General features: G+C 33.3%; 1 protein-coding gene across 1 annotated transcript in view; it reads right to left on the bottom strand.

The window, feature by feature from the left end:
* Positions 1-22,798, bottom strand: part of LOC143083989 (uncharacterized) — a 58,537-nt gene extending 35,739 nt beyond the window's left edge. The window contains exons 1-3 of the mRNA XM_076260401.1: positions 22,705-22,798; positions 11,048-11,137; positions 8,641-8,716 (exon numbers count right to left, since the gene is read on the bottom strand). Coding sequence (XP_076116516.1) covers positions 8,641-8,716; positions 11,048-11,119 — 148 coding nt within the window. The 5' untranslated portion in view covers positions 11,120-11,137; positions 22,705-22,798. The remainder of the gene's footprint in view (positions 1-8,640; positions 8,717-11,047; positions 11,138-22,704) is intronic.
* Between the last annotated feature and the right edge of the window lie 204 nt (positions 22,799-23,002).

Below are 23,002 nucleotides of genomic sequence, written 5' to 3' on the forward strand. Positions count from 1 at the left end.
GAAAGTAGCCAGGGCCTTGGCAATAAAAAATCTTAGTGAATGTTGAGATTCGACAGAATTGAAGATAGTTAGTGATAGAGAATGGACGTGTCTTTACATTAACAATGTAATGTAATGAGAGTGCATATATGTGAACTTGTACATAATAAATATGTATGTATGAACCTGAATGTTTAAAGCCAGTGCCTTAGAAGAGCTCCGTGACACTGTTGTGTTATTTTATGGCGATCAGTGGTGCAGGACACCGGATTGCAAAAAACAGCAATTAAATATTGCCAAACAAAATAACAACCTAAAAACTGCCAAACAATTTGTTTTGAACCTCTCAAATAGAAAATTAACAAATACAGAAATTATGACGTTGGGAAAAGGCTTAAAGTTTATACCTACGGACAAAATCTCTAGGACAAATATCCTCAAAGATTTCAAAAAATTCGAAAGAAAACTACGATTAAAGCATTTCTTTCAGGAATACAAAACTATTCCGAAAACAAATCATTCATTTAAAAAAAAGTTTAAATTTAGTGTTCCTATTATAGGCGACAATCCTATAGAAAAATACATATTCCACACAAAAATTATTTTCAAAATTTTCAAATTATAAACCAAATAAAACCAAAAAGATGACGAAAGGAAAAACGCATTGTCTACGTACTTTACGACACATTGAAACACTTACTATACATAAAGCAGATAAAAACAACATAACAGTAGTTCAAAATAAAAACGACTACGCCGATTAGGGTAAACGTCAATTAAATGACGGAATACACTATATTGAAATATCAGAAATCAACATAAAAAATACCATGAATAAAATTAATGAGATTGTGTACAACATGAACAAAGAAAATTACTTAGACGAAATAACATTTAACTACATCAAATACGAAAACCAATATATAACAACACCCTGTGCCTACTTTCTGCATAAAATCCATAAACTGAATAACGAATTACTGAAAGATATTTATAAACAACAAACTGAAATTAAAATACAAGTACCAGCAAGGCCAATCATTTCACAGTGCAACGGTCCATTAGAAAGAATCAGGCGGTATTTGGATTTCTTCCTATTACCAATAGTTAAAACATAAACTACGTACATATCTGATACAGGTAGCTTCATACGTCTACTCGAAAAATCAAAGATAGAAACCAATACTTTACTGGTGGTTTATGATATCACATCCCTTTACACAAATCTAAGATTTAGCGAAATTATTGACGCTTTAAACAGTGTCACGGGGATATATGAAAACCTAGAATATAACATAATAAAACCCAGTTTTGACTATTTACTACAAATAACAAACTTAATTCTCCTTAATAATGAATTTACCTTCAACAAAAAATGTTACAGGCAAATTATAGGAGCTAGCCAAGGACATGTAGCAAGTCCTTTAAATCTCAGATATAGCCATAAAATTACCAACAAATAAATAAAATTCTAAATATCTTTCCACACAAAAACAAAATACTATTTCATAACCGTATGCGAGGTGATGGATATATTTTATTTCAAGTTACTACTGAAAAAGTTAAACTTCTTTTCGAAATAGCAAACACAAACAACATCCTAATGCAATTTACTAATGAAATTGACAATTTTAATGAAAGAATAGACATATTTACAGAAAAATTTATACAAGACGTTACAAAATCGCTTTTGTAAATAAAATATTAAGAAATATTTCCCATACAGAAAGATTAAACAAATTAACAAACAAAGAAACAAGCATAAACAAAAACACAGATAACTATAATATATATTTCATTACACAATACCACGCTAATGCAGAAAATTTAAAAACCATTATAAGAAAACATTGGCATTTAATTCAAGACAACACACAGTTCAAAAACCTCTTCGATAAAAAAAAACCTACAATAGCATTCAAAAGAAACAGGAACATTGGGGAAATCGCTAAGAACACTTGAAATAAATAAATGTCTCCCAATAGAAATTAATTAGACGGTTACACTAAAACCAAAGGAAGGTGCGCTGACAATGACAAATGCATATTGAAATGTATCTTAAACTTAATCTAATAACCAAAACTAGTGATCCATACCATGATAAAACGAACAATAATAAATAAAAGGTACAATAATAACATGAATACATAAAATATACAAAATAATAAACAAATAAACATTGAGAATAAAAACAAAACGGACAACCTCTGAAGAGAGTTACCTGGAATATAATTCCGAAAAAACTCGAAACATTGTACTCGTAGCACGTACATGTAATCAATGCAAGGTCGGAAATGTGATCCATACTATAAAAGGGTGGATATTGGATCAATATACCTATAATTTATACTAGTGTTATGAAAAGCTTGTTATTTTGAAACTGAGTAGCAAACATCCTTAATCAAACCAAGAGTACTTTAAAAAAGTAAAAGCACGATATGAGAATTAAAAAAAATGACATTCATCTGACGTACAGTAACTATGCAACGACAGTCACACACAATTTTGAAAACCAAAGTGAAGATTTGTTCAATCAATTCGAATATTGCATAAATGTTTTGTTGAATTTAATTAATGCATTGTCATTCTCTAAACAGACAGATCTAGAGAGGCATAAACGTGAACAGAAAGACGTACAAGGATGTATCATAACACATCTCGACTATGCAGGGCAAATAAAAAAAACGAAAAAAACAAGCATTCTGAGAAAACTGAATGTCAATGCATAGACCACTATTGGTTAAAAATATCATTTAACTGGGAAATAATGCTAACTGAATTGGTAATGTGTGATGTTTTCCAAATTAAATAAATGCTCCACAGGACTACATAGGTCTAACTCTGAAATTGGGGCAAGTATATACACATCATTCAATTTTGGTAGAGCTCTAAATTCAAATTGTGATTACACATTTGACAAAGCATACAGTCTACAGTCGTGGTGAACATTTCGACGTGCTAACAGTGAGCATTGAAATTGGGTGGACATATTTTGTCTATGCCCACCAATGGGTCCATTTGTTTGCTTTGGAGATTCCGTATATCGTCAAATCATTGGAATTCCAATGGGGACTTACGGTGCACCACTTGTTGCGGACCTGTTTTTGTACTGTTATGAGTTACAATTTATGACTAAAATGAGCAAGTACCCCATCTGATGCAAAAATTTAACAATACTTTTAGATATTTGGATGATATATTGGCCCTCAATCATGTCAATAATGCCGACTTCAGTATGTATACTAAAGAAATTTATCATGTTGAACTTACTTTGAATAAAGCTAAAAATAACAATAATGGGAAGCTAAATATTGATTCACTTATAGGGTCTTTGCATCGGAATTAAACACATTTATTATAAAACCAGTTGTTGGCATGAAACGGGTTATGTTCTTCTCATATATTTTATGATGGTATAATACTAAACCTAAACGGGAGGGAATGTGCTTGATATTCAAATGATGAAGACATAATCTTTCAATAAGTTTAATTGAAGTCTGGAGCTGGCATGTCAGTAACTGCTAGTAGTCTTTTGTTATTTTTGTATTATTGTCATTTTGTTTATTTTTTTTTGTTACATCTTCTAACATCGGACTCGGACTTCTCTTAAACTGAGTTTTACTGTGCGTACTATTGTGCGTTTGTTTTTTCTACATTGGCTCGATTTATAGGGGAGGGTTGAGATCTCAAAAAACATGTGTCATATTTCCTATAAAGTCACTGTGGTCTTATTCTTATGATAAAGGAGATGTATGATATACAGCAATGCCTTGTGACATATTTCCTTTAAAGTCACTGTGGTCTTATTCTTATGATACAAGAGATGTGTGATATACAGCAAGACCTTTTGGCATATTTCCAATAAAGTCACACTGGTCTTATTCTTATGATACAGGAGATGTGTGATATAAAGCAATGCCTTGTGACATATTTCCTATCAAGCCACAGTGGGCTTATAGCCATAATTAGAAGTTTGATGCCAGCGATCTCTCTGTCATCAAAACAATAAATGAGTATGTTAATGTTTTAATCTGTCAGAGTGTTGATATGTTGAAATGTCAACTTGTTCATGTTTGAGTATGTTAATGTGTTGATCTGTTTATGAGTTGATACGTCAATGTGTTGCTGTTTGAGTCTGTCAATGTGTTGCTGTTTGAGTCTGTCAATATGCTAATTTGTAAGTGTGTCAATATGGTAATGTGTTGATATATGTATCTGTTAATGTGTTGAAATGTCAGTTTGTCGATATGTCTGTGTTAATGAATGCATCTGTTTGAGTCTTTTTTGAATTTTGATTGGCTAATACCAGGGTGTTAATTTACTTTATCACATGACTGAGTGGGGGACAATTGTTTTGAATCCCACCCTCTCGTCCAGACCAATCAAAAATCAATTATTTAAAAGACAATGAATTGAATTTACATCAAGTTATTAAAGACAATGCTTAAGTTCTATTTTTTGGCTTAGATTCTATTATTTAACTGTAAAAAAAACCAAAAAACATCTTGCTGAAGTTCTGTTGATTTTTCTAATATCCGTTACGTTGTTATGAACGTGACGTCATGGAAAATACTTTTGAATAAAATGCGTCTGTAAAAGACAATAATGATAGGACATTCAGTATAGTAATGAAATAACACATAGCTGTGAGGGTGATAGATTGGTACCCATCGAAAAAGTATTGTCAACCTTGGCTTTGCAGCGGTTGACAATGTTTTCTTGGGGTACCAATCTGCTCTATCACCCTCTCAGCTATGTTTTATGTATATACTGTCAGTGTTTCCATATGCCAATGTGTTAAATCTGTTTGAGTGTCTGCTTGTCTATGTGTTGATCTGTCAGTGTGATGATGTGGAAGTTTGTTAATGTGTTCATCTGTCAGTGTGATGATGTAGAAGTCTGTTAATGTGTTGATCTGTGAGTGTGATGATGTAGAAGTATGTTTATATGTTGATCTGTCAGTGTGATGATGTAGAAGTCTGTTAATGTGTTGATCTGTCAGTGTGATGATGTATAAGTCTGTTAATGTGTTGATCTGTCAGTGTTATAATGTACAAGTCTGTTAATGTGTTGATCTGTCAATGTTATGATGTACAAGTCTGTTAATGTGTTGATCTGTCAGTGTAATGATGTATACTCTGTTAATGTGTTGATATGTCAGCATGATGATGTAGAAGTCTGTTAATGTGTTGATCTGTCAGTGTGATGATGTAGAAGTCTGTTAATATGTTGATCTGTCAGTGTGATGATGTAGAAGTCTGTTAATATGTTGATCTGTCAGTGTTATGATGTAGAAGTCTGTTGATGTGTTGATCTGTCAGTGTGATGATGTAAAAGTTTGTTGATATGTTGATCTCTCAGTGTGTTGATGTAAAAGTCTGTTAATGTGTTGATCTGTCAGTGTGATGATGTATAAATCTGTTAATGTGTTGATCTGTCAGTGTGATGATGTAGAAGTCTGTTAATGTGTTGATCTGTCAGTGTGATGATGTAGAAGTCTGTTAATTTGTTGATCTGTCAGTGTGATTATGTAGAAGTCTGTTAATCTGTTGATCTGTCAGTGTGATGATGTAGGTCTGTTAATGTGTTGATCTGTCAGTGTGATGATATAGGTCTGTTAATGTGTTGATCTGTCAGTGTGATGATGTAGAAGTCTGTTAATGTGTTGATCCGTCAGTGTGATGATGTAGAAGTCTGTTGATGTGTTGATCTGTCAGTGTGATGATGTAGAAGTCTGTTAATGTGTTGATCTGTCAGTGTGATGATGTAGAAGTCTGTTAATGTGTTGATCTGTCAGTGTGATGATGTAGAAGTCTGTTAATGTGTTGATCTGTCAGTGTGATGATGTAGAAGTCTTTTAATGTGTTGATATGTCAGTGTTATGATGTAGAAGTCTGTTAATGTGTTGATCTGTCAGTGTGATGATGTAGAAGTCTGTTAATGTGTTGATCTGTCAGTGTTATGATGTAGAAGTCTGTTAATGTGTTGATCTGTCAGTGTGATGATGTAGAAGTCTGTTGATGTGTTGATCTGTCAGTGTGGTGATGTAGAAGTCTGTTAATGTGTTGATCTGTCAGTGTGATGATGTAGAAGTCTGTTAATGTGTTGATCTGTCAGTGTGATGATGTAGAAGTCTGTTAATGTGTTGATCTGTCAGTGTGATGATGTAGAAGTCTGTTAATATGTTGATCTGTCAGTGTGATGATGTAGAAGTATGTTAATGTGTTGATCTGTCAGTGTGATGATGTAGATGTATGTTAATGTGTTGATCTGTCAGTGTGATGATGTAGAAGTCTGTTAATGTGTTGATCTGTCAGTGTGATGATGTAGAAGTCTGTTAATGTGTTGATCTGTCAGTGTTATGATGTAGAAGTCTGTTAATGTGTTGATCTGTCAGTGTTATGATGTAGAAGTCTGTTAATGTGTTGATCTGTCAGTGTGTTGATGTAGAAGTCTGTTTATGTGTTGATCTGTCAGTGTGATGATGTAGAAGTCTGGTAATGTGTTGATCTGTCAGTGTGATGATATAGGTCTGTTTATGTGTTGATCTGTCAGAGTGATGATGTAGAAGTCTGTTAATGTGTTGATCTGTCAGTGTGATGATGTAGAAGTCTGTTAATGTGTTGATCTGTCAGTGTTATGTTGTAGAAGTCTGTACATGTGTTGATCTGTCAGTGTGATGATGTACAAGTCTGTTAATGTGTTGATCTGTCAGTGTGATGATGTAGAAGTCTGTTAATGTGTTGATCTGTCAGTGTGATGATGTAGAAGTCTGTTAATGTGTTGATCTGTCAGTGTGATGATGTAGAAGTCTGTTAATGTGTTGATCTGTCAGTGTGATGATGTAGAAGTCTGTTAATGTGTTGATCTGTCAGTGTTATGATGTAGAAGTCTGTTAATGTGTTGATCTGTCAGTGATATGATGTTTCAGTCTATTAATGTGTTGATCTGTCAGTGTGATGATGTAGAAGTCTGTTAATGTGTTGATCTGTCAGTGCGATGATATAGAATTATGTTAATGTGTTGATCTGTCAGTGTTATGTTGTAGAAGTCTGTTAATGTGTTGATCTGTCAGTGTTATGTTGTAGAAGTCTGTTAATGTGTTGATCTGTCAGTGTGATGATGTAGAAGTCTTTTAATGTGTTGATCTGTCAGTGTGATGATGTAGAAGTCTGTTAATGTGTTGATCTGTCAGTGTTATGATGTATAAGTCTATTAATGTGTTGATCTGTCAGTGATATGATGTTTCAGTCTATTAATGTGTTAATCTGTATGTGTTAAAATATGTCAATGTGTTGATATATGAATCTGTTAATGTGTTGAAATGTCAATTTGACGATATGTTTATGTGTTGATGAATCCATCTGTTAATGTGTTGATGTATGAGCCTGTTTATGTGTCGATCTGTCAGTGTGTCGATATGTCAATGTGTTGATGTATAAATCTGGTAATGTGTTGCCTTTTACAACTAATTTTTATAGTTCGTTCTTATGTTGTACTGTAACACAACTGTCCAAGGTTAGGGGAGGTTTGGGACCCCGCTTACATGTTTAACCCTGCCATATGCTGTATGTATGTGCCTGTCCAAAGTCAGGATCCTGTAATTCAGTGGTTGTCGTTTGTTGATGTGTTACATATTTGTTTTTCGTTCATTTTTTTGTACATAATTTAGGCTGTTAGTTTTCTCGTTTGAATTGAATTACATTTGTCACTTCAGGGCCTTTTATGGCTGACTATGCGGGATGGGCTTTGCTTATTGTTGAAGGTTGTACAGTGATCTATAGTTGTTAATTTCGGTGTCATTTGGTCTCTTATGAAGAGTTGTTTTATTGGCAATCATACCACATCTTGTTTTTTATATGATCTGTCAGTGTGTCAACATAGCAATATATCAATGTATGAGTATGCTTTTGTGTAGATCTCTCAATGTGTCAATGTGTAAAAAGCTTTAGAATTGTCAATGTAGCAATATGTCAGTTTGTTAATGTGTCAACTAATCATTGTGTCGATGTTTGAATTTGATACCTCAATTTTGATATGCTGATCTGCCAATGTGTCAATTGATTAATATTTCCATTTGTTAATAGGTCAACTGGTCAATGTGTCTATCTGTCTATAGGTCAATGTATTAATTTGCCAAAAACTACTTATTCTGTAAAATCCAGTTGAGCCGATGGCTGGATTTGGTTGTCAACTGAACAGGTTGAGAATGTTATATAAATCGGGTGAGAATGAATTTAAGGTTATTGTGATCTGTAATCAACAGGTTGAGGAAAGAACCGGCCCCACCCTCATATAAATATTCCACAGTCCCTAAATCGGATGAGAATGAGAGAAGTTTATGTTAAGGTTAATATGATCTGTAATCAATCAATCTTCATCAATAGCCTACTTTACTTTTCCTATTAATGTTATTTTTTTTTAACATTATACAGGTTATATGCAGATATCAAGGTTTCCATATATAAGAAATAAGTAACAATACATCATTCATGTCATTCCAGCCAGTATATACAATAATTAACATAGACAATTGCCTTGTATGATGAACCAGTAGACATGATAGTACCGCCATTGTTAGCAGACATCAAGGTCTCCGTGATTAGAAACAAGTAATTATTATTTCAGCCAGTATCTGAATAATTAATATTAGATGATTACCTCCAACTACTGGTGCTACAGGTTCCTTTGATTGGTTGTCAGGAGTCAATTCTTGGGATGTCTTTGACATGACAGTCTACAAAAGAAAAACATGTAATAAATAGTCTAATGCAATAAGTATGTAACGACAATTTTCATTGGACGTTGACAAATATTTTGAGGGGTTAGATTCCACGTTCTACCAGTCCGTAACTAAAAAAGCCACCATTTTGAATTCTGATATGTTTTGGGTATGCAATTTCCTCGTAATTTCTCAAAAAATAAACAAAATAGTCACATTCTGAGCCTCAAAATCTTTTTGTCTATATTGAAACCATTCTGAAGCGTACGAAAGGTAGAAATACGTTAAGTATTCATGTTTGACAACCAGAGCATACATATGACGTCATATTGTTTAAATGCTAATGACGATGCAACAGTTTCGCGGACTTTTTCATTTATGGCATTTTCAAGCCAAAACATTTATTAAATGAAATTTATGTTAATATATGACATTAGAATGGAGATAACTGTATTGTATTTTAAGCTTGGCCTTCGTAAAACTTGATTTTACTGTCGCAAATATCCGTTTACCTATCTCCGCTCCGCGTCGCTAGGTAAACTCAATTTGCGATAGGCTTAAAATACAATACAGTTATCTCCTAAGTAGAGTGACCTTTCATTGTTAATTTCTGGGTCATTTGATCTCTTGTGAAGAGTTGTCTCATTGCCAATCGATACCACATCTTATATCTATCCTAAAGACCTATTTTTGCCACTGACAATAAAGATTGTAAGAACAATTTCAAACTTGCCCATAATTTGCACATAATGTTTGGAAATGCACAAGATCAAGAAATACACACGTCAGACAAATTATTCTGACAACCAGTCTTTATGGAGAAAGAGGGAATAAAAGACCACAGACATGGTTGTGTTACGGCGATTGGAATCATCAATCTGAATAACTAAAATAAGGGACAACAAATAAAATTTTACTTAAATTTTGTAATATTCTTTCTTTTTCAAATAATTTAGGTTTATGTTTATTTATTTATTTTGATTTCTTTCAGGAGCAGATATTGCCAAGTTAAAAACAGTAGTTTTATCAACCATAATCATAATGGAGAAAATACATAATTTCTTAAAGTATGTGTTACTATATTTGGTTTTATTTCTCCCATTGTTTAATTGCAAAAGAAAGGACAAATTCTGGTGTTAGGCTGTTTTCTGATTTTTGTGATACCATGTTTATTTCTTTAAAGGTGTCAGATCACTAATTCGAAATCCCTGTCAGAGCCTGTCTATTCCAACAATTTTTTCAACATTTACAGCTTTATAATATTTTTAACTTCATAGAAAGCAGGTGTTACTCTTTGTATACTGAATCGTATGTATAATCTTTCTACCTGCCAATTATAATTCATGTTTAATGTCTTGTAGTAAAATACCAATGACCGAAGGTAACTACTAAACATAGCCCCAGGTTGTTCTGGAAATCTTAAATAAATATAGTATGGAGTGCATTAATCCTCAATTTTTAATGCAAACTCATTGGCAAGTAAATTTTGTCTAAAAATGGTTTAAATATATTTCTCTTTCACAAAAAAAAATTATTTCTGCAAATTTGTTGGTTTAGTTTAAGTAAACAATGACATCAAAAGCACTATATTTTTTTTAGGGAAGGACTACTTTAGCATGTTTAGTATATAACTTTACATTCTAAATTGGAGTGAATGAATTGGTGGTCTGACATCTTTACCACATGTTTAATCGCCACAGTAATTGTTTTTCCTTCTAAGCCACATCACACGTGAGTAAAATTTACTGCACACGGCCTATTTAATGATGATGTGATTTATTTGTTTTTGCATGTAATTTAAAAAATATGTGCAGGAAAGTTAATGTTACTGAGTTTACTCATTTCATAGAGGTTTTATCTATGTAGGTGGCTTTGTCTACCCGCTACATACTGAAAGATTTAAAATCTATACACAGGTTGAGAGCATACTAAACATTTTGTTAAGATGTGCTTTTTGTTTTAGTATATGATTATTACATATTTGCATAAATATGTAAATCAACTTTTCCGCACAGAGATACACATTATGTATACATAAAAGGAGATGATGTGATGTCTATACCTAGGAGATAGCCAGCTGATGACACAAAAAATAAGAGACATCCAACAGATGAGACACTGATTTCAAACATTTGTCTTTCGCATAAGCCAACATCTATATTAGGCAACAAGCTTGGAATTGTCAAGTTACCTGGTACATTGTTAACTGACAACAAATACTACAATGACATTGAAAACAACAGGCAACCGTTTTATTGTAACTTCAATGTACCAAGTCTGTTGTGTCGCTAACAATCTGTCAACATATTTGTAAATATCTCTTATTAATTAAGACAGAATATTTACCTTTAGGAAGTCCATCACTTCTTTCTTCTTCCTTTTTATCTCATCAGAATCATAGCTTTCTATTGTTACCATATCATAAGGAGTCTGACCCTGAAATACAATCAAAAACTCTTTTATCAATCATACAAATATACATCTTCTTTAAATAATAGGCAATTGTTGTACTAATTTTACCTATACAATACTTGACATAAAACCAGTCAATCTAAACAAACAACAAATATGAAGTGACATAATAAAGAGATAAATGAACAATATTTGAGATTTTACTGTTTAAGAGCATGAATAATCTAGACATCATTGAGATGGGAGCCATCTCTGTGGGCCCCGCTGAAATAATGTATGGTAAAAAAATTGTATCTTTACCATAGGACATGGAGTTGTCAACTGAAACCAAAGTTTTTAACCTTGACTTTTGACACACCCTCTGGTGTTGGTTAATATACATGTCAAGTATAAACTTTGAAATCATAACGGTTCTCAAGATATAGAGTGGACACGATCTTTACCATAGGACATGGGGTTGTCAACTGAAACTTAAGTTTTTGACTTTGAACTTTGACCTAGGAATTTGTACATACATTATGACACACCCTCTGGTGTTGGTTAATATACATGTCAAGTATAAAATTTAAAAAGATAACGGTTCATAGATATAGAGTAGACACAATTGGTTACGGACGGACGAACGGAAAGACAGACGGACAGACGAACGGACAGACTGATCACTATAGGGCGTCCACCAATTCTTATTATATGTGTAGAATTAATGTATTCCTGTATATTTACATTTTCTTTTTCTGTTTTCCTATATTGTACTCGTTATTTAGATTTTGAAAATATCGTAAACGGAACAGAAATTATTCATCGTTATTATATAATTTAAATCGATGCATCTTATATTTTCGGTAAAAAAAAACATTTACAATTATACCGACATTTAAAAGAGTCTGTAATTAAAACATTTTTTTGTTAAATAATATAAAATGCTCCGCTGGGCGCAGCTTTATACGACCGCAGAGGTCCAACCCTGAACAGTTGGGGCAAGTATGGACACAAAATTCAAGCTTGATACAGCACTGAATTTGGATTGTGATTAAATATTTGACACAGCATAGGTTTCTGACACAGAATGAATGTGGACTAAGAACTTAAAAAAATTTAATTTACCTATTCAAACCATATCATTATTATTTGCTTTTAAAATATAAATCAGAAATAACCAATTAAAAATGGAAAATTTTAAAGAAAAAAATTGAAAAAAAAATCCCCCCTCAAATTCTTTTAACCCCCTTATGATTCATCACCCCCAAACTCAATCCCAACTTTCCCTTTGAGGTATGGTACCTTGCAGTACAATTTCAGAGCGATCCGTACACTTGAACACAAGTTATTTTCTGGAAACTAGGAAAATGCTTGTTTTTTGGCCCTTTTTTGGCCCCAAATTCCTTAACCTTTAGAGCAATTACCTCCAAACTCAAACCCAGCTTTCCCTTTGTGATATGGAACCTTGCAGTACAATTTCATAAAGATCCATGCACTTACACACAAGTTATTGTCGTAAAACAAGAACTAGAGGCTCTCAAGAGCCTGTGTCGCGCACCTGTTACTGTATTTACTGATGTCGGCCATCTTGGGTGGTAGGCGGGGTCATTAGACACTTTTTTGTAAATAGATACCCTAGTTATGATTGTGGCCAAGTTTGATTAAATTTGGTCCATAGTTTTAGAAAAGAAGATTTTTGTACAAGTTACAAAAATGACGAAAAGTTGTTCAATATTGACTATAAAGGGCAATAACTCCTTATGGGGTCCTCTAACAATTTTGATAATGTTAACTTATTTGTAGATCTTACTTTGCTGAACATTCAGGTCAGGTGAGCTAAAAATGCTTGTTTTTTTGCCCCTTTTTTGCCCCAAATTCCTAACATTTTGAGGCAATTAGCCCCAAAATCAATCCCAGCCTTCCCTTTGTGGTATGGTACCTTGCAGTACAATTTCAGAGAGATCCATACACTTGAACACAAGTTATTGTCTGGAAACTAGAAAAATCCTTATTTGTGGCCCCTTTTTCCTAAACATTTTGGGCAATTACCCCCAAACTCAATTTCAGCTTTCCTTTTGTGATATGGAACCTTGTAGTACAATTTCAGAAAGATCCATACACTTACACACATGTTATTGTCATGAAATTAGAAAAATGCTTGTTTTTTGCCCCTTTTTTTGCCCCTAATTCCTAAAATTTGGAGGCAATAACCCCCAAAATCAATCCCAGCATTTCCTTCGTGATATGGAACCTTGTGATACAATGTCAGAGAGATCCATACACTAACACACAAATTATGTCTGGAAGTTACAAAAATGCTTATGTTTGGCACCTTTTTAACCCCTAATTCCTTAACTGTTGGTACCATAACCCCCAAAATCAATCCCAACCTTCCTTTGTGATATTGAACCTTATGGTGAAATTTCAAAGAGATCCATTCACTTTAACTAAAGTCAGAGTGCGAAAACCAATATGTCTTCGGACGACAACGACGACGATGCCAACGTCATACCAATATATGACCGCAAAATTTTGCGATCGTATGAAATTTGATATAGATAATGTTGACATTTGTTGAATTCATTGAGTAAACAGTTTAGTCTTGCTAAAAGTTGTAAATAAAGTAACAGCTCAATGAACTTTTCAAACTATGTAAATTGTAATACCGGTCAATGGTGCAAAACGTGCGTTAATTGTGGAAAAGCAGTGAATATCAAACGAAAATTGAAGCGTGGTTACGATTGTTTTACGGAATTATCGTGCTGTCTGCACGTACAAGAATTCTTGCAATAAATGAACATAGATTATGGAAAATATAAGATAAATTTCAGTCTGTGATAATGATGGTGGGTTTAACGACCTTGACTGGCTATTTAGCCCTCATACGGTCGGTCCTGGCTTACGCCTTTTGATGCACTTAAATAACTTACTTTTACGTTTGTGACATTTGATATAATTATACAGACCAAAAGTTGACAAACATTTTAAAACAAGAATAGAAATTAAACATTTCCGCAAAGTTGCTGTAATTTCAATGAACTATATTTTAGCGGTAATCACTAAAAACTTATTTGATTGGCTGATCTAAATAAAATATTTCATCCAGGTGTTGAAGTCCGCGTTGCATATTCAAATGAATTTCATTGGTCGAAACGTTTGCAAACTTGCAATCAAGGTGTTCTCATTGAAGTCCACGTTCATGTTTCAATATGATACTCAATATTGTAAAATTCAAACCGAGTTTCACTACGAAGTCCACGTTAACAAAAAGAATTTAGAAAAATAACACTTTTCTGATTCTTCCCACACAACAAAACTGTCTTTTTCGAAAAGCATAATTGCTTTCTACTGATGAACAATACTAATATCAGTGGCGGATTTACCGGGGACACAGGGGGGCACGTGTTTTATACGTACTTTACAAATACATTGTTTAGTGCCAAGAATGTTAGTATCGATATATGGCATATGTCTTCTTAACAAAATTCTAACATTTCTTGTGATTTTTTATTTTCAAAATTGTCTTCTTTTGACTTTATTCAAAAATAAAAATTTTTTTCATGCAAGATTTGTTTTAAGACTGAATGTCGTATTTTCTTTTCCCTCCAATTTTCAAAGGAAACTAACAAATGCTATGTTAAAAAAAAACCTCCCCTCCCCCCTTTTCCACAAAAAGTGGATTGGGTTGGCATTGTCTAATATATAATCATCAATGAAATGCCATTTTATTTTTATAAGACATACAATTTGAGAACATAATCTGGGACTAAAACACTTATCCATTAGTCCAAGCATACAATAATATATGATGGTATATTTTTCCTGTTTCAATTACCAAGTACATGAACATGTATGAGGCTATGATTGCGCCACCATTTATGAGGATATGAATGGGTTTACTGAAAAGAAAATAATGGGATAAAAAATAAATAACAGAATAAAGAGGTGATGAAATATAAAAAATGTATTGATTGATTGTTGGTTGCTTCACGTCAAGTGGCAAATATGTCATGCATGTTAAGGACGAATATAATAGAGACCAATTGGCAGAAGAATAAAGAATAGAGTGAAATGGCAAAAAATTCAAAGATACTATAGAAACTGACACCTCTTCCCCCACCACCATTACACTCGCATACATACATCTCTAAATATATATTTAATTTTGGTTTCATGGTGACCCCCCCCACCCAGACATCAAGGTTCTGGGTCCGTCCCTGACTATATTAGAATAAAATACAAGCATAAATAAACTGTTATCACAGAGATATGTATCGCCTTTCTGTAATTTTCATAATGCAAATGTTGAAATTAAAATAGCAATAATCTAACATGTAAGTTATGCAAATATTCAAAGTCGATGAACCATGACTGAAGGTACATGGCTAAATAATCTCCATGGAATGAGATGTGCCAATGCTAATACAATTGAATACCAAATACCATTGACTTAATATATGTCGTTCCCTTTAAACAAACCTAAACACAAACATTAACTTGTAAACTATATGTAAAAGTTTCAAAGTCAATGAACCATGATCAGGGGTGGGGCTATATAATATCCATGGAAACGATACTTTCAAATGCCAATACATTTGCATACCAAATATCATTGACTTAACATTAGCAGTTCATCTTAAACTGATCTAATCACAAACAAATACATGTAAACTTAACAAAAGTTTCAAAGTCAATAGACCATGACTGAGGGGGCGGGGCCAAATATTCTGCATGGAAATGAGATGTGCTAATGCTTATACAACTGAACACGTTAACTTAGCAAAATTTGCAAAGTCTATAGACCATGACTAAGGGGGCGGAGACAGATAATCTCCATGGAAATAAGATATGCCAATGCTTACACAACTGCATACCAAATATCATTCACCTACCACTAGTGGTTCCCCATAAATTGACTTAATCACAAACTAATACATGTAAACTATGAAAAGTTTCAAAGTCAACAGACCTTGACTGAGGGGGCGGGGCCAAATAACCTATATGGGAATGAGATGTGCCAATGCTAATACAACTGTATACCAAATATCATAGACCTACCACTAGTGGTTCACCATGAACTAGACCTAATCACAAACTAATACATTGTTGACACCGCCGTCGCACCGCCGCCGCCGCCGGAAACAGCATACCTATGTCTCGCTTTTTGCCTGCCTCCGTCAAGGCGAGATAAAAAGCCTGTTGTATTTGTCACAAATATATGGTTGATTTTCAATGTATACTTACATGACTTAAATGTATATATGACAATAAAGACTTATTTCATCCCCCCATTCCCCCTTAGAAAAAATTCAAATCGTACGTTAACTACATGTTTTAGACTCAAAAAGCTAGAAAGGGGATGAAATTACTTTGTAAATATATTGGGGTAAATTTTAAAGTAAAGAAGTGATTTGGTCCAGAGGAAAAGGTAAACAATTAGTATTTCTGAATTCGACGATATCAAACAAAATCCAAAGTTGCCACGGTCCATGTCCTGAGTTAAGGTTAATACAATATTCTATAATTTTGATAATATGCCCCAAAAGCAGAACAACACAGGAATGATCCAGGATTTTTGAAGGGGACGTAATTCCCTAAAAGTGAAAATATACAGTCGAGCGATGCGAATTAAAATTTTTAAAATAATTTCATGCAAAAAATCAGACATATATATATGAGCCAGTCCATGCAAAAAGGTACAAAAACGAAATTCTAAAACGTGTGCATAACTATTGGTAGCAGACTTCCCGTATGAGAATATTAGGAGGATTCCGCTTAAAAATAGCAGGAACCCAGGCGGAATCCAAATCTAAAATTCAAACTAAATTAGTATTATCCCAACTCAAATGGGTCCATTTTATTCATTAGGAATGTATTTCTACTTGAAATACCAAGTACTTGCTGTTAGCCTGTTTACCTGGACACATGTCTTATTACGCAATAAGTACGGATATGGTAAATTCTGTATAATGTATCTCTGGACTGGGGTGTTAAAGATATTTTAATCTGACAACACGAATGCTTAGTTGTTAATTTCTGTGTCATTTGGTCTCTTGACGAGAGATCATACCACATCTCCTTATTTTTATATGTGTTTTTAGATTTACTTGTGTTTTATGCCCAAACAATGCAAAAGCAGAATGCAGAATCTTTAAAATGTGCTGCCTTAGATCGAGTCTATATCTGGAGACTGATTTTACCTACTATTTGGGTGTTTGACTAAGAAGCATTTTAATAAACAAATTGTGGCTTATTTCATATTTATAATACAGTTAAGATTCAAGGCCATATTTTGCTAAATTTGAAGATTAATTACTCTTAGTAAAAATTGCGAGAAGATGTTTCATAATTTGTATACAAGAAAAGTTAAGTAAAGACTCTCTTTAAGTTATGTCGGGTAAATATCTTTTTGATAAAATGATGCAACTGGATGCACCCCTAAATACAAAATAATAACCATAAATAGCAGGTATGCGTGAATCAGATAGTAGCATAAAAACAAGAGTGCACATGCTGAAATGTCTCGCCTTCTTTACTAACCATTGATATTATGTTGATAGTCCTAAATGAAAGCTTTACTACAACTATTACATAAACTTAACATGATCCAAGAAAATGAAGTCAAGGTCATATAAACCAAACAAGAAATACATGAACACCTTACAATCATTCAATACACTAAATATAGTTGACCTATTGCTTATAGTTACTAAGAAACAGACTTAACCACGAAAACTAAACATTGACCAATGAATCGTGAAAATGAGGTCAAGGTCAGATGAACCATGCCAGGCAGACATGAACAGCTTACAATCCTTCCATACAACAAATAAAGTTGACCTATTGCTTATAATTTTAGGCTATGCAAAAGGTCACCATTTATGAAGATATGAAGGTGTTTTGCAGATATTAGAATAATGTGCAAAAAAGTAAGTCTGGAAGCGAGGCCAAAACATATAGATAAAAGAATATAGAGGTGATGAAATATAAAGAAAATAGTGTTTGATTGTTGCATGGTTGTTAAACGTCCAGTGGCAAATATTTGATGCATGTTTAGGTTGAATATAATAAAGATCAATTGGCAGTAAAGTGAAAAAGTAATCAAAGAGCTGAATAGCTCTGAGGGGAAAGACGAACCTTGTTTCTATTTAATTATGTTTTTGGAAAAGGGGGGGGGGGGGTATCTTTTGATAGTTTTCATATGAAGAATGAAAGGTTGACAATATTGAAATCAACTGTTGTTTATGTCATTTTATTTCCTTAGTTTAGGATTCAATTTGGACCAATGGAAGAGATCTGCATCTTCTAAATCTAAACATTTGATTAAAGTTGATAGCTAATTATCTACAACTCAACTGAATTCTGTCATTTCACAACAACTACAATATTTTTTGAAATCTTGATAGTGTACCACTGAACTGCAGGTTAGGGCCATTTTCCATTTTTTGTGACAGTACTCTAAGTCTCTTGGATTTTTAAGTTTTTTCTTTAGAAAGGGTGGACTGAAAAATCTATTCAGTTTTAAATTTCCATTGTTAAAGTTCTGAGTTACAACTCTCATCACAGGGAAACAGGTACTAATAAAAAAAACAATATGAGTGATGTAAACTGTGTGAAGCTGGTTTCCAAATCTTAATTTTGAAATATTTGTAAATAATAAATATGTTTAAACTACAAAATGCAAATTTTTGTTATTTTTTTTTACCATTACAATGATTATGTAGGTACACAAAAATTTAGTTTTAATAGAAGACTACTAATCCAATGAAATGTCACATTTGAAGAGTTTAAATACATTTACTTTTATTTTAGTGGATAATTACTCATCAATTGAGGAGCTCCTGAATTGGAGGAAGATTCTCAGAATTTTTACAGAAAAAAGTGGTCTCACTAATTAGGGACAAGAAGAATTTTAGCGACAAGAAGCGACAAGAAGAATATTTTTTTCTTGTCGCTAAATCGTCTTCTTGACGCTTCATGTCGCTTTTTGACGCTTCTTGTCTCTAATTAGTGAGACCCGAAAACAGTAATAAAATCTTTTCTTTCCCCTGTCTCATGTAACCCCACGATCTTTGTTTATTTTGAAAGTTGTTGACCTACAAATTAAAGTTTTCCATGTTGATGTTTAAATCATCTACAGTAAACAATTTTATGTTTAGATTTAACAAATACAAATTTGTAATAAGTGCACGATCTCTAAGAATGATTTAAATAACCAGTGAACTGGTGAAGGATATCCCTGCTTCTTCCAAGAATGACGTCACTATAAAATACAATGTAGGTTGGATATATTTAGAATATCTCGTCATACTAATTTTTCCGGATTGTAAAATAAACATAAATAGCGTAAAGGAGGGTCCAAGATACGATAATTTCGTGAGAAACAGAAGGGAAATGTGTAAAAAAGTTTCTCTAATTTTTGTGCTATTTTCACATTTCCTGACCGGTGTGAGAAAAATATTTCTCCTCACTAGTGAAAAATCTGTTCTCGGCAAATGATTAGTCGAAATTTGATTATGACGTCAAAATGTTTTGTTTTCTTCTCAATTTTCCTATTGTGACGTCATCAAAAAAGGAGACCTTGGCTGATGACGTCGCATTAAAAGAGCACCATTTTCTGAATTTTTTTGTAAAAGAACGATAAAAAGCATTAGAGAAACAGATTCCAACACTATAACTCGTGTATTACGATATTTCTCCACTCTCGACAGTTAAATTTTATTATTTAAAGGGCTCGGCAAGCCTCGCGCTTTAAATAATAAAATTTAACTGTCTCGAGTGGAGAAATATCGTAATACACTTGTTGCAGTGTAAGAATCTATATGTTTAAAGTCAAACTATTCATTTCTGGGTCTCCTTCTCTTCAATCTAAGTGAGATTTGTTGGGGGTTTTCCACACTATAACATGTATAAAAACAAAATGAATGAAGTGAGGGAGTGTCACTCTGGTCAACCCCATAGGGGATTGACGGCTTGAAGCCGTCTTTCCCCAAAAAAAAATTAAAACATATCGAAATACAGAAACGATGATCTGACCTCCCCCCCCCCCCCAAAAAAAAAACTAGAAAAATGCTTGTATGGGCCCCATTTTGGCCTCTAATTCCTGAACTGTTAGGACCATAACCCCCAAAATCAATCCCAACCTTCATTTTGTGGTCATTAACCTTATGGTAAAATTTAATAGAAATCCATACACTTAAACAAAAGTTATTGTCCGGTAACCCATGTGTCTTCGGACGACGATGACAAAGACGACGTGATACCAATATACGACCGCAACATTTTTACAGTCGTATAAAAACCCATACCGTCGAGTCGACTATAAAAGATCCTGACATGAAACAACTTGAATTGAGAAAACTAAGGAACCCAATTTATTACAAAACAATTTTTTGAAAAACCAATATGACAGATACGACCAAGCAACAAAACTGTATACAGGTTAACCACTTAGCTTATGGAAAAGGGGGGGGGGGGTGGGATATGTTTTATTTTCTATTTGTTTTGTTATTTCTATCGCGGAAAAGTGATTATTTTTTTTAACAACTTTACTTGAATCGAATGAAAAATGAAAAAAAGATTGTCTTTTGAATAGAAATACATTTTATTAAAAGATAATCAGGATATAATTATATACCCTCCGCAACCGACTCTCGCGTGAGTTACGTTAATGTTATTCAATAGAATGTAAGATTATCTTATTAATTGCTCATTTGATAGAGTAAAAGGTATACATAAATTTTAAAAAGTTAAGAACTGACAAGAAGACGAATATAAATACATGTAGGTCACAGTATGATTTCCTATTCAGTGTGTATCGTTCTGAACATGCATGAAATATTTGCCACTGGACGTTAAGCAAGCAACCAAAAATCCATCAACCTATTCAATTTGACTCAATTAGATTTTCAAAATCTTACACACGAATATGTTAAATCTGGATTTATTTTATGAAAGTCTACATTAAAATTCATCACATGTATATGAAAATGTTTCTTTATCATGTTTATTGTAGCGATAAATCAACAAAACTTCACGTTATTTGTTTCTAAAATTAAACTGCAGGACAACAATGAAAGTTTCTTTTACACCTATTATCGATTGATCTTTAAAAAAACAAATTTCCAAATCGGCATCAAAAAACTATAAGACGAATAAAGTTGTGAAGTAAATCATAGACTGTATGTTTATCAAGGAAAACTAGAGGCTCTCAAGAGCCTGTGTCGCTCACCTGTTACTGTATTTACTGATGTCGGTCATCTTGGTTGGTAGGTGGGGTCATTAGACACTTTTTTTAAATAGATACCATAGTGATGATTGTGGCCACGTTTAGTTTAATATGGCCCATAGTTTTAGAAAAGAAGATTTTTGTACAAGTTACAAAAATGACGAAAATTTGTTCAAAATTGACTATAAAGGGCAATAACTCCTTAAGGGGTACTCTTACAATTTTTATCATGGTGACTTATTTGTAGATCCTACTTTGCTGAACAAAATTGCTGTTTACAGTTTATCTCTATCTATAATAGTATTCAAGATAATAACCAAAAACTGCAAAATTTCCTTAAAATTACCAATTTTAGGGCAGCAACCCAATAACGAGTTGTCAGATTCATCTGAAAATTTGTGAGGGGATAGACCATATTCTGATGGACATTTAAATTTTCAAAGATTTGCCCTAAATGTCTTAGTTTTAAAGATATAAATCAAAAACTGCATTTTACCACTATGTTCTAATTTTAGCCATGTCAGCCATTTTGTTTGGAAGGCGGTGTCATCGGACACATTTTTCAAACTATATACCACAATGATAATTATCGCCAGGTTTGGTTTAATTTGGCCATGTAGTTTCAGAGAAGAAGATTTTTGTACAAGTTACAAAAACTGACGAAAATTTGTTAAAAATTGACTATAAAGGGCAATAACTCCTTAAGGGGTTGACTGACAATTTTGGTCATGTTGACTTATTTGTAGGTTTTACTTTGCTGAACATTATTGCTGTTTACAGTTTATCTCTATCTATAATAGTATTCAAGATAATAACCAAAAACAGCAAAATTTCCTTAAAATAACCAATTCAGGGGCAGCACCCTAACAACGGGTTGTCCGATTCATCTGAAAATTCTAGGGCAGATAGATCTTGACCTGATTAACAATTTTACCCCATGTCAGATTTGCTCTAAATGTTTTGGTTTCAAAGATATAAGCCAAAATATACATTTTACCCCTGTGTTCTATTTTTAGCCATGGCGGCCATCTTGGTTGGATGGCCAGGTCACCGGACACATTTTTTAAACTAGATACCCCAAGGATGATTGTGGCCAAGTTTGGTAAAATTTGGCCCAGTAGTTTCAGAGGAGAAGATTTTTGTAAAAGTTTACGGACGACGGACGACGGACGCAGGACGACGGACGACGGACGCCAAGTGATGAGAAAAGCTCACTTGACCTTTCAGGTCAGGTGAGCTAAAAATGACCTTACACAGGTAATTATTGTATGCCTTGGAACATATATCATTGAAACATGATATCGTCCGGGTTGATTCTGAAAAAGAATGACCTGACGTTCTGAAAGAAAATAACTCCATATAGGTTTATAAAACTGAATATTACCTTTTCTGTTTTCACCCAAGGACTGCATTCTTGATCTATTAACCATTTTGTTGTATTAATCCGTCCATACTCAGCAGCATAATGTAAAGCTGTTCGTCCAGACTATAACAATATAAAAATATAAACATGGTAATGGTGTGTGATAATAAATAGAGAGGAGTCAAACAATTTATCAAAATGTAAGAAATATAACATTTGGTAAGAAAATATCCAATTATACTTATGTATAAACTGATGAATACTAGATTAAGATATATACACTAAAAATATATTTCCTTATTCAGTTCTAAGAAACAGG

The sequence above is a fragment of the Mytilus galloprovincialis genome, chromosome 7, assembly GCF_965363235.1.
Source record: "Mytilus galloprovincialis chromosome 7, xbMytGall1.hap1.1, whole genome shotgun sequence".
NCBI lineage: Eukaryota > Metazoa > Mollusca > Bivalvia > Mytilida > Mytilidae > Mytilus > Mytilus galloprovincialis.